At 40.3% G+C, this 12,036-nt stretch overlaps 1 protein-coding gene across 1 annotated transcript; it reads left to right on the top strand.

The window, feature by feature from the left end:
* The first annotated feature begins 285 nt into the window (after positions 1-285).
* On the top strand, positions 286-12,031 carry emc1 (ER membrane protein complex subunit 1). The gene is made up of 22 exons (XM_080014805.1): positions 286-401; positions 941-1,068; positions 1,312-1,377; positions 1,463-1,556; positions 1,640-1,768; positions 1,899-2,025; positions 2,681-2,830; positions 2,948-3,115; positions 4,561-4,632; positions 4,873-4,971; positions 5,062-5,158; positions 5,315-5,431; positions 6,628-6,827; positions 7,117-7,266; positions 7,483-7,644; positions 7,956-8,075; positions 8,407-8,544; positions 8,680-8,853; positions 9,597-9,807; positions 10,375-10,459; positions 10,543-10,672; positions 11,210-12,031. Exons 1-22 carry the CDS (start codon positions 310-312, stop codon positions 11,387-11,389), a joined length of 2,889 nt encoding a protein of 962 aa, XP_079870931.1. The 5' UTR covers positions 286-309; the 3' UTR covers positions 11,390-12,031.
* The last annotated feature ends 5 nt before the right edge of the window (positions 12,032-12,036 follow it).

Below are 12,036 nucleotides of genomic sequence, written 5' to 3'. Positions count from 1 at the left end.
TTATTATTATTATTACTAATAATAATAATAAGAATTAATAATAATAGTAATAATTATTATTACTAATAATAATAATAAGAAGAAGAAGAAGAAGAAGAAGAAGAAGAAGAAGAATTCATAATTATAGTAATAATTAATAAAAGCGTTGATAATGATACAGGAATCCTTTTGAATTCATCCGCAGTTTAAGCCACTCACCGATAGGGGGCAGAAAAAGATATTGAGTGGAGGAAACTAGAGGCCGGTTTACTTCCTGGTTCCCTGTCTTTACTTCCGGTCTCCTCCGGTCCCTGCCAGGCTACTGCTGAAATGGATCGGAGAATAATGTTAGATGTTATCTTATTGTTTTTATGTCGTTTCACCGAAGCCGTTTTCGAGGATCAAGTCGGAAAGTTTGACTGGTAAGAGTAAGACTCCTGATGGGTGTTTGTTGCGTTCACCTGGTGTCGTTGTGTTAGCACAATGACATGCTAATGCTAACAGCTGTCACTGCAGGAGCAGCAATGCTGCAGATGGACTTTCAGCAGGACAGTAACATGTGCTCCGTGTGGTTCACCTGAATGCAATCCGGGGACTTTCTCCTTGGCTTTTGCTGATACCTCCATAGCTCTCTTACAATATGTTTTGTGTAATTGTTCAATGACTTACCACAAGATAGGACATTAGAACCAATAGGACGAGGGACCCAACATGGGTTGCGTTTGATTGCTTGATTACAAGGCTCCTTATTCAGTTACTATAAACTATTATTAATATTGTGACTTTTGGATATAAGTTGTGAAGTAACCTTCGATAGATAGATAGATAGATAGATAGATAGATACTTCATTCATCCTCTGTCATCTTAAATTTGCAATACAAATATGTACAGCGCCCTTCAAGTTTTTCTTTAATGCTAGCAATTCCTTTGATTTATCTGTCATAATTTGTTTTTCAACAGGCGGCAGCAATATGCAGGGAAGGTTCGATTTGCTCATTACGATATACATGCGCAGTCATCCAAAAAGGTGCTCATGGCGACTGAGAACAATGTCTTTGCCTCAGTGAACACCAGAACTGGAGAACTCTGTGAGTATTTTGATTGGCTGCAGCATAATGAAACATAACACAATTTAGACCTCCTTATTGCTTACCTAAAATGTAATTAATAGCATTATCAGAATACTCTTAGAAAACGAATCCTATTGTCTCATTAAGTGTAGCCATTTTTTGTGTGGTTTGTGTGAAATATTATTGACCAGGAACCGTTGAAGCATTACATTTTTTTCAGAATAAAAGTGGGTCTTTGACTACTGTATTGATATTTTACAGATTGGCGACATGTGGACAAGACAGGGCCAGAAGGAAATATTGATGCTCTTCTGCTGCATGCACAAGGTGAATTTTAGGATGACAATGACATTCATTGTTATACTTTCATGGCCAGTGACTGGAAACAAATTCCCTTTGTTTTAACCTCTAGATGCTGTGCTGGCTGTTGGTAATGGTCGTATGCTTCGTTCTTGGGACATCAATGTTGGAGGGCTGAACTGGGAAATTGTTCTTGATACTGGCAGGTGATTGTCACATTGGTTGGCAGCTGTTTTGTTCAAAATTATAAAGAAAACTTGTTATTCACTGGATTTGATGTCTATTTCAGTTTCCAGGCTGCATGTTTTGTCGGATATCAGGACTCTGTGAAATATGTGGCCATTCTGAAGAAAGCAGCCATATCGCTGCATTACCTTTCCAATGGCCATCAAAAATGGCTAGAGAATCTTCCAGAAAGGTAACTTAATGTGGTCAGCGTATACTTGGAATATGTTTAAAAGATGTAGGCCATGTGTTTTTTGTGTGTGTATATATGGACCTGCAGTATTAAAATAAAGGTGGACTTTCTCACCCTTTTACCCCCACAGTGAAACAGTGCAGTATCAGGCAGTCTACTCTGGAGGAAATGGGGAAGTGTATGCACTGGGGGTGGTTCCTCATTCCCACCTGACGATTGTTGCATTTAGTGTGGATGATGGAGAGATCATTAAGCAGGTAACCTTTTGGTAGCGTCTCTAGAAAAGTTTCTCATCTGTATTAACTTGCCTGTTCTTGGTGGGTCATTTAACACAACTCTGCAAAAATTGTACATTGATCACTAGCCCTGTTAGTTGCTCACAAAGGTCACTAGAATGGATTATTGTGCTGCACATAATGAGTTGTTCTATATTAGATAGTTAGTTTGGGATTAACGATCATCCCCTATTGTGATTTTTAGTGTCTTATCTTTTCTGCCAACTGGGCAATTGTTTAAAAAAACGCTTTCTAAGTATATTTTTGTGCAGGGGCATCAAACAGCCAGCAGGCAAAATGCAGACACCAGATTAAAGGGAAATGGCTAAAAAATGTATAATGTTCCAGTGACGGGTCAAATAACTGTCCATTATGATAAGCAGCTTAAAGTGCAGATGTACATTACTTCACAAAATAAGACCCTTGAGTTGACCAAAACATTTGGAAGTTTACATTTTGTATCTTAATCAAATTTCATGTATGAAATCTCATTGGTGGCGTGTGTTTTTTTTGGTTGTTTGTGTGTGTGTGTGTGTGTGTGTGTGTGTGTGTGTGTGTGTGTGTGTGTGTGTGTGTGTGTGTGTGTGTGTGTGTGTGTGTGTGTGTGTGTGTGTGTGTGTGTGTGTGTGTGGGTCAGGTTTCTGTGGAAGCTCCTTGGCTTTCGGATGTACAGGCCAGCTGTGCAGTGGTGGGTCAGGGGAGACTGATATGCGTGGACCCGGCTGCTCTGTCTCTTTACATGATTGACCTTCACGTTCAGTCACAGATGACTCAGATCCCCTTGCAGGTATCCACCTCGAATTAAATCAACTTTTAGAAGTCTAAAAGAATGGTATCTGTTGTTGTTTGTGCGAGTCTCGTAATACAGATATTTACAGTCCTCTATCTCTTCTCTTATTTGTAGTCCCTTGGGCTTGAAGTTTCCCCAGGCTTCCATCCCGTTCTGGTGTCAACCCAGCCCAACCCAGCAAGGCCCCCGCTGTCAGAGTTCTTCCTTCAGCTCCGGCCAGACCAGCATCTGCTTCTGCAGCTCAAAGATGGCCAGATAGTCACACTCAGGGATTTCCAACCTGTAAGTATTTTTTATGTACAATTTTGTTTCATGTGATGACCAAGATGTTTTGTTTTTTGTTTTTTTTGGGTGGTGGTTCCAAGGTTTAGAAAATATCACAGTGTTCCCACGGACCCTGGGATTTCTGGAAACTCTGTGAATTTATTAACCTTGATTTCATGGAGAAATATGCATTTACATTTTTTATCGTTTTTATTTGTGTCTGGTTGATTGAGGCCAAATTAACTTGCCCTCAATCAATGTTTATATTAATTTTGCTGTTCAGATTTCTTATTGGAATAATGCATGAAAGTTCTGTGTAAATCAGACACGAATTCTGTTCCTAGGACCAGGTCGTTAAATTAATTGTTTGATAAACCAACGAGCGGTTGGGGTGTCGGTCTGTCGCCATGGGGCCGGGATCCAGGTCTGCAGTCCGTGCCTTGCGCCCGCGGCCCGGATTCTGTGCCTGCGGCTGCGTCTTGTGCCTGCACCTGGGGGTTGGTTGTATGTTTGCGCCCCTGGGGTGCGGGGTCTCCTCGTGCTCCCTGGGACTGGGTCATGCTCCTCAGGGCTGGGCGTGGGGGTTGCTTCACGGCCCTCTGGCTTCTCTGGGGGCCCGGGGGTCTTCTGTGGCCGCAGGGCAGGGTACTCGGGGCTTTCCTGCAGCCATAGGGTGTCCACAGGGCTGTGGAGTTAGGGGGGCTTCGGGGCCCTTTCCGCTGCTTGAAGGCGCCGGGACATAATACCAACCTTCTACACCAGTACCAATGGGGATAAGTCATGTACACTCACCGCTGAACATCTTACACATACAGACACGCACACAAACACATACAGGCGGTCCCATCACACAAGCCCACACCACCACACCTGCTTGGAGTGCACCCCAGCACCCTCCTGGTTGCATTCCTCTCCTTTCCTCCCTCATTTACAGCCATAACTACGACAGGAAGAGGCCACATGACCAGTTGTAGTTCCAGTTTTCCTGGACCCAATTAATTGATTTTCAATGCATGTTGTCATCCAATGTTTATGTTTTTGTGTGAATGTTGTTTGTTTCTATATTTGTTTGTCTCACCTGTGGTGATTCTCCCCCTCTTGGAGTAGTGATCAGTTGTTTATAGATCCAAACATGATAAATAGTTCTCCAAAAAGGGGGGTTGGTGGTTTAAAAATAAATAAATAAAATAAATGAATAAAATACCTGTACATTATGTTTTATATACATTAATTGAAAGTAAATGTAAATAAATATGGCCATGGCAATTCACAGTGTGCAACACTATTTTACCTTGCGTACTTACCATTGCGTATTTTACCATGCATTACACTATCGTTGGCCTCATCTTGACAATATCCAACCTGGAATATCACCTGATGGGACAGGTGCTCTGTTCTATAATATGATTGTAAGTAGTGCAAAAGTGAAAATTGTAGGACACTGAGAACTATTTTCATTTCAGTCTTTGCTGGTTTCCTTTGCGACCACGGGGGAGAAGACTGTGGCTGCTGTCATGACCCCCAAGAATAAAACTGTGAGTGCCTGTGATGTTGCTGTCATTTTTCAGGGAGGTGTTTAAAATCAGAATGCCTTGTAAATTGAAAACAATGGATTTATGATTACCTGTTTTAGTAAGCCTCATTACTTGCTGAAATATGGATGAAATTGTGGTTGACACATTTCTAGATGCATATTTCATGCTATTAGACAGTCCTAGTAATGACACATGTATATTATCTAAGGAAAACACTGTGCATGTATGTGCCCCCTCCAGGCCTGCAGTCTGAATCTCTTCAGTGCCGATTCTGGGCACAGACTTCTGGACACAACACTCATTTATAATATGGATCCCAGTGGAGGGAAACCAGAGAAGGTGAGCCCAATTTCTGTTAGTATTTTACGTTATGATGTGACTTATGAGAATCTTCTGTTAATTTCTTTGCTCTTATACTTTCCTTTTTAGATTCATGTTCAAGCCTTTCTGAAGAAAGACGACTCTGTCGGTTATAGGGTCATGGTGCAGACAGAAGATCACACACTCTCATTTCTACAACAGCCAGGTACATTCTCTTCTCTGCTGTAAATTAAAAACTGGTATTTATTTTTCGTTCAACTACAAAGCTACAAGCAGTGAACTCAGGAAGTTAGTTTAAATGAGACAGACTTGGACTTGACTTGGAGACAGAAACGGTGATTATAGTGAGTCTTGATTTCAGGGCGTGTGCTGTGGACAAGAGAGGAAGCCCTTTCTGATGTGGTAACCATGGAGATGGTGGATCTTCCCCTGACCGGGACCCAGGCAGAGCTGGAGGGGGAGTTTGGCAAAAAGGCTGGTAAATAATCTTGGCCTGTCAATTTCTTTTGTAATTTTTTTGTCACAAGACAATGTAATTATTATATTTTCTTCTTTAAAAAATGTTCCAGCTTTGGAAAAAGTGCTCACAAAATAACCTTATTTATTTTAATTAATCAGTGATTATTGCTTTTATTTAGTTCCATCTCACCGCACTGTGAAAGGGGAACATTGAACCAACTTAAAACGTTACAGTAATAATTCACAATAAATATTTTGAAATTGACTCAATTGGAAACACACACACACACTTTCAATCTTTCTTTCATTCTTTCATTCTTTCTTTCAATCTTTCTTTCATTCTTTCTTTCAATCTTTCTTTCTTTCAATCTTACTTTACAGTGCATAACATTCCACAAACACACATATGTTTAACAATTGGACATTCAAAGACGTGTTTATTTAGTTCACCTGATTATTAAAGTCAAAATGTGATTTATAGTCAGTAATTGCTAATGAATTGTTTATTTTGAACAATATAGAGGCTACAATAAAAAAATGTAAGTTGTACTGTTATCTCTATGTATGGTATCTCTATCTTGCTCTGCCTTCCAATGCATAGGGACAGGATGAAATTCCTCAGGTTTTAAAGGAAATTAGATATTAAGTTACAATGTGTGTTAGGAATTCAAACTGAAGGTCACTGATTGGTCTCACTAATCTTCCAATGCATACTCAGCTTCACTTTGCAACATATTTGTTATTCTATTTCATTGCTGCGCTCGGATTCAGCCATTCAAGGTAAGTTCTCTGCCCTCCTTTGTTCATGGATATAATGACAGATATTTCCAGCCTTTGTAAATACTCTGTCGCCATACACGTCCTTTCCTATATATGCATCAGCTCACATTTAGTTCTTCCATTATCACATCCAGAACTTTAAGGTTTGCTTACAAGCCTACGGAAGGTAACAAGACCCCCCCCCCCCCCACCTCCTTGATTTTATTCCCAGAATAGTTATGTGGTTCTCCACCTCTGCAGCAATTGAATATCCATTAAAATATCTTCTCCACCAACTCAACTGAAACAATGCACCCAATGCACCTTTATGTCTTTGATTTAGTTTGTAGCTTCTGTCATTAGTAGAAAACAACCCATTTTTTATTGATGTTGATCCTTAATTTGTGTCATGTAAATCAAATCTGAATATGTTCTTTCATCCTGCATTTTGCACAGATGGCCTCCTGTCAATGGTGCTGAAGAGACTTTCCTCTCAACTGATTCTGGTCCAGGCCTGGATGGCACACCTCTGGAAGCTGTTCTACGATGCACGCAAACCCCGCAGTCAGGTCAAAAACGAGGTGACCATCGAGAACCTTTCCAGAGACGAATTCAATCTGCAGAAGATGATGGTTATGGTCACTGCTTCGGGAAAGGTAACACTAGATAGCATTGTAATTATTTTCTTGATTTCTCTTTGTTTTCAGAATGAGATGAGAAGGTAGCAAAACAATTGATCAATCACAGAAAATAAAATATGAAAAGCCATGTAAAATTGGAAGCACTGTAAAATGGGAAATGTTTTTCAAGACCCGATGAAAACACCTCCCTAGTGTAAACAAATGAATAAAAATTTCTGATAATTAATAAAAAAAAGACCTTTACAGGCCTCTTCTGAGGCCACGTTTCTGGCTGCACAGCTAATTAGTTGTTGTTTGTGTCAAGCTCTTTGGGATTGACAGCAAGACGGGCACCATCCTGTGGAGACGCTACCTGGACAATGTACCGTCTAACGCAGCGTTCAAGCTGATGGTGCAGAGGACAACGGCACACTTCCCTCACCCTCCCCAGTGCACGCTGCTCATCAAAGACAAGGTAACGTATTGATCTCTAAACTTTAGCTGAGCCTTGATGTAATAATGACAATGCGTTCAAGCTGACAATTGACAATTAATGGTAAATTGGTCCTACACATAATTGTGAGTAAGTTGTGTTATTTTTTTCCTAATTTTACCCCACCATCATAATAATAGCTTATAATATGAGCTGTTGCTTTCATTGATATCTTTGTGGTCTTTTCTTGTTGTCCAGGAAACGGGACTCGCCACGCTTCATGTGTTTAATCCCATTTTTGGGAAGAAGAGTCACATCACTCCTCCTGCTCTGCCTCAGCCCATACTCCAGTCCCTCCTGCTCCCGCTTATGGACCAGGACTACGCTAAAGTGTTGCTTCTTATCGATGACCAGTACAAGGTAAACCATCTCTGTCTTGTTTTACAGTTTTGTTTTTTTTTGATATTACGTTTTTGTTATACAGGAATTATGTCATATGCCAAATGTTGGCGTTGGAGTTCCAGTAACTCACTGGAGGGCCCATGAGCTGTCATCAAACCCTGTAGACACATAATTAACCCCCCCCAATGGAAATGCAATATTGTGTCCATTAAAAATAAACTTTTACTTTAAACTTTTATTTCGTGTCACAAATGACTAAAAATGGCGCTATACGTAAGTAAATGCTGTGAAATATATGAATAAATCTTACCAATTTTTTCTTTCTTCAGGTGTCTGCTTTTCCCTCTACAAAGAATGTTCTGCAGCAGCTCCAGGAGATGGCCTCGTCCATATTCTTCTATCTGGTTGACTCCAGCCAGGGAAGGCTGTCTGGCTACAGATTACGCATGGCAAGTGAACCTTGGAAAGCAGCAAATTTGGCTACGGTTTTATAAGGTCATCTGCCAAATGCAGATATTTCTGAATGGAGATTGTTGATAGATAATGAACATAAAGGGATCTAAGTCCTCGAAGATAATCCTAATATTTGTTAAATACAAAGTTTACTTGTATTACCTTTTTAATTCTCTTATAAAGTAGGTGTGGCTAAGACTTCATATATTGTAGAGAGAAGGAAATTAGCAGAGCATGGCAGGTTTCAAGTTTAAAATGTCATTAGGTACCAGATTTTCCCCAGAAAGCAACCAAAACTGTTGATTTTGCTGTTGATCATCCGTGCAGGACCTGTCCACTGAGCTGCTTTGGGAGGTGGTGCTTCCAGCAGAGCTCCAGAAGATCGTCTCCGTCCGAGGGAAGAGGCCAAATGAGCATGTGCACTCCCAGGGCAGAGTGATGGGCGACCGCAGCGTGCTGTATAAGGTAGGACGCTAACTCACCTTTCCTGAAAACATCAACTAAAATTTCTTGATTGTGACAACCCGAGCTACTAATATAACTTCCTGGTTCTGTTTTGTTTGATTTGTCTAAATCTTAATTTTATCCGTTTTCTGCCAGTATTTGAACCCCAATCTACTGGCCGTGGTGACTGAAAGCACGGACCTGCACCAAGAACGCAGCTTCGTCGGGATCCTCCTGATCGATGGTGTCACCGGTCGCATTATTCACGAGGCTGTCCAAAGAAAGGCCAGAGGACCTGTGCATCTGGTACACTCTGAAAACTGGGTGGTGGTAAGTCCTTTTCAAAATCCTAAGTTAAAAAAAATAATAATAATCATTTGAAAATGGAGGTTCTGCTTCAGGTGACTTTACTTGTGTTCCTTTTGATCAATGGTTTGGAGAATTTTGGTTTGTTCGTAGTTACAGTAGACTACATGATCAATTTTGACGGTGAAGAAAAAAAAAAAAAAAAAGTGGAGAAGATTCTTCTTTCGTCTGTCTGCTCATCCATGTTTATATGGGAATGTGCCTTGCTACCAAAAATGGAAGAAAATGCAAACAAAAAAAGTTTAATTAAAAGTTTTTTATTATTTTTAAATAAAGGTCTTGGGTAAAATTTGAAACCAAATATAGAATTTAAACACAGAAGTTTGGTCATACCAACAACCACTTTCTGTTGAAAATTAGATTCTCACGGTCCATCGTCAACCTAAAGTTTGACATTTTTTCAAAGTATCCGTCACTCCAGTGTCAACTGACACAGTGTCCACCAGGGGGAATTGCACTGACGCTCAATTCCCTCATTGACTTAATCGCCTCCTGGGACTGACATAGCGCAACCAATTTTGTACGAGCCGTGGCACATAGAAATAAAGAGTATTTGTGGTATTAATTTCTGTCAATATTCAAGGTTTTTTTTTTTTTTTTTTTTTTTCCTCTTTACACCTGTACCTGAACAAGTGCATTAACTTAGAAGACTCATTTTCTTCCAGTAGCCAAAGTACTGGAACTTCTGTTGTTTTTTCCGTTTACAGTATGAATACTGGAGCACCAAGTCACGGAGGAACGAGTTCTCGGTGCTGGAGCTCTATGAGGGAATGGAGCTGTACAACAGCACAGTATTCAGCTCTCTGGACCGGCCTCACCCCCCCCAGGTGCTGCAGCAGTCCTACATATTCCCGTCTTCCATCGCCACCTTGGAGGCCACGCTCACTGAGAAGGGCATCACCAGCCGCCACCTGCTCAGTGAGTGACTCTGAGGTTCAGCAAAAGGGAGGAAAAGAAAAAATGGAAAATGTGTTTTATGTGGCATGTCACCTTTATTTCACTATTCGCTTTTCATTTGAATCAAAACTTTACCAGAAAGTGATTTTTATATATTGTGATAAATAAATAAATACATCTACGGGGAAAATAGGTCAGCCGTGTCAGTGATTCTAAAATCATGTGATGCTTATGCAGTTGACTGGTCTATTAGAGCTCTTTTCAAAGTGCAGGTTTAGTGTTTGGGAGTTTTTCTTTGCCCTTTCGAGGCATGTGGGCATGTAAAGTCCTGTAAGACTCTTAACTTTTATTAAGGGCTTTATAAATAAACATTTCTTCACTTATAAGCCACCCTGCCTCTCTGAATTCAGATTGCTATTTAAGTCCGGTGCACTCTCCAATCTCCACTCGGGATTTTGTGACATTCCACAACTGAGATTTCTACATACAAAACTAAAAATAAATTCCTAAATATACAAAACTACAAAGGAGAATTTAACTATTTCGAGAATTTATTTGGAGTTTTTCCGTGGGTGTTTTGTGTCACAGTTGGCCTGCCATCTGGAGCCATTTTGTCCCTTCCCAAGATGTTCCTTGACCCTCGAAGGCCTGAGATTTTGTCAGAGCAAAGCCGGTACGTGCGTCTGTTTGATATAAGTTTATTTTTGTCGACATACTTGCCCATATATGGAACTTGTTTTTTAATTGAAATTCCAGAGAAGAGAATCTGATACCGTATGCTCCCGAAATGCCGATCCGCACTGAGTGGTTCATAAACTACAATCAGTCTGTGTCGAGGGTGCGTGGGATTTACACTGCCCCCTCTGGACTGGAGTCCACGTGCCTGGTGAGTGCCGCTTGACCTTTAGCAGGTTAATCCTTCCTTTTATCAATATTTCACTATAAGTTGTATAATGTGATGATACTTCTAAATGTAATTTGGTTGTTATACAGATTTTTCTCTTCTTCAATCTTTTATATACCTAAATTTAAATAAATAAAATTTGATGTTCACTTTTCGGAGCTGATTAGAAACAAACAAATAGTGTCTTTAAAGATACCCCATACCAATGGTGTACAAGGATACATGTGGTTCCTGTTATAAGTCACCAGGACCGAATCAGAATCAGAACTCTGGGTATCTGTATCACAGAACATTTCATCAAACTCTAACCCCAAGAGTCATTTCAAACATGTTTGATATTAAAGTAAAGCAAGTTGATTTTATGAGTTGTGATTAAGAATTGACTTGTCAAAGACAAGATAGGGCACAGCCACAAGTTTAGGATTTGCTTGTTATGTAATGGCAAAATTAAATTGTTCCTATCTTTGGAACTTAAAATAAAATAGGACAAGCACTTAGGATTTTTTTCTACTTAAACAGGTTGTGGCGTACGGCCTGGATATCTACCAGACGCGTGTCTACCCGTCGAAACAGTTTGACGTTCTGAAGGACGACTACGACTACATGCTAATCAGCAGCGTGCTCTTCGGCCTGTTCTTCGCCACCATGATCAGCAAGCGGCTGGCGGAGGTGAAGCTGCTGAACCGCGCCTGGCGGTGAAGTGTCGGGTGGGCACCCCCGTCGTCCCACACGGACTCTTGACCGGTCCATTCACACTGGAACAGCTGACGCCATACGTGTTGTTGTAGAAGAAAGTAAAAAAAATAAATAAAAATCTAACAGAGTAAGGTCTATTGGGGAGTATGCAGAGCAGGGAGGTGGGGGGTTGGGTGGGGATAATGAAAATGTTTTTCTTTGTTTTTTAACTTATTTTTTTCAAGCACAAGAAATTACCTTAGTGTTTTTTTGTGTACGATTATTCTGATTAGCTGCATAAAAAAAACTGCTGCAGGAAAGTGGAGAAATCATTAGAAATGTTCTATTTGAAGTTCGGTTTAGATATTGAAGTTAGTTAGTTAATTAATTAATAAATTGTGTGGACATTTTAACAGCCGGAGAGAAAGGACATTAGCCAGCTTTTTAAAATTTTATTTGTATTTTTTTGTACTTTACTGCACTGAGTCATCAGGATCACCAACCAACATTCGGTGTAGATAATGTTTTCTGTGTTTCAGTCTGTCTACACCTGAGTATTTGACCAAACAGAATAACGACAAAGCATTATTATCACCTGCGTCCAACGTGTCAGCTCACGATGTCCGCAATCTGCCTCTATTGATGCCTGAATAAAAATTTATAGCTAGAGA

Source organism: Zeus faber, assembly GCF_960531495.2.
Source record: "Zeus faber genome assembly, chromosome: 15".
NCBI lineage: Eukaryota > Metazoa > Chordata > Actinopteri > Zeiformes > Zeidae > Zeus > Zeus faber.
Note: the sequence above shows the minus strand (reverse complement) of the source record. Positions and strands in the feature narration are given on the sequence as shown.

What these genes read in the sequence shown, in the direction of transcription:
- emc1 (XM_080014805.1), top strand. Translation starts at nt 310, where the DNA reads ATGGATCGGAGAATAATGTTAGATGTTATCTTATTGTTTTTATGTCGT. An exon ending in CAAGTCGGAAAGTTTGACTG is followed by an intron (nt 402 to 940) that starts GTAAGAGTAAGA and finishes GTTTTTCAACAG; the next exon opens with GCGGCAGCAATATGCAGGGA. An exon ending in GACTGGAGTCCACGTGCCTG is followed by an intron (nt 10,673 to 11,209) that starts GTGAGTGCCGCT and finishes CTACTTAAACAG; the next exon opens with GTTGTGGCGTACGGCCTGGA.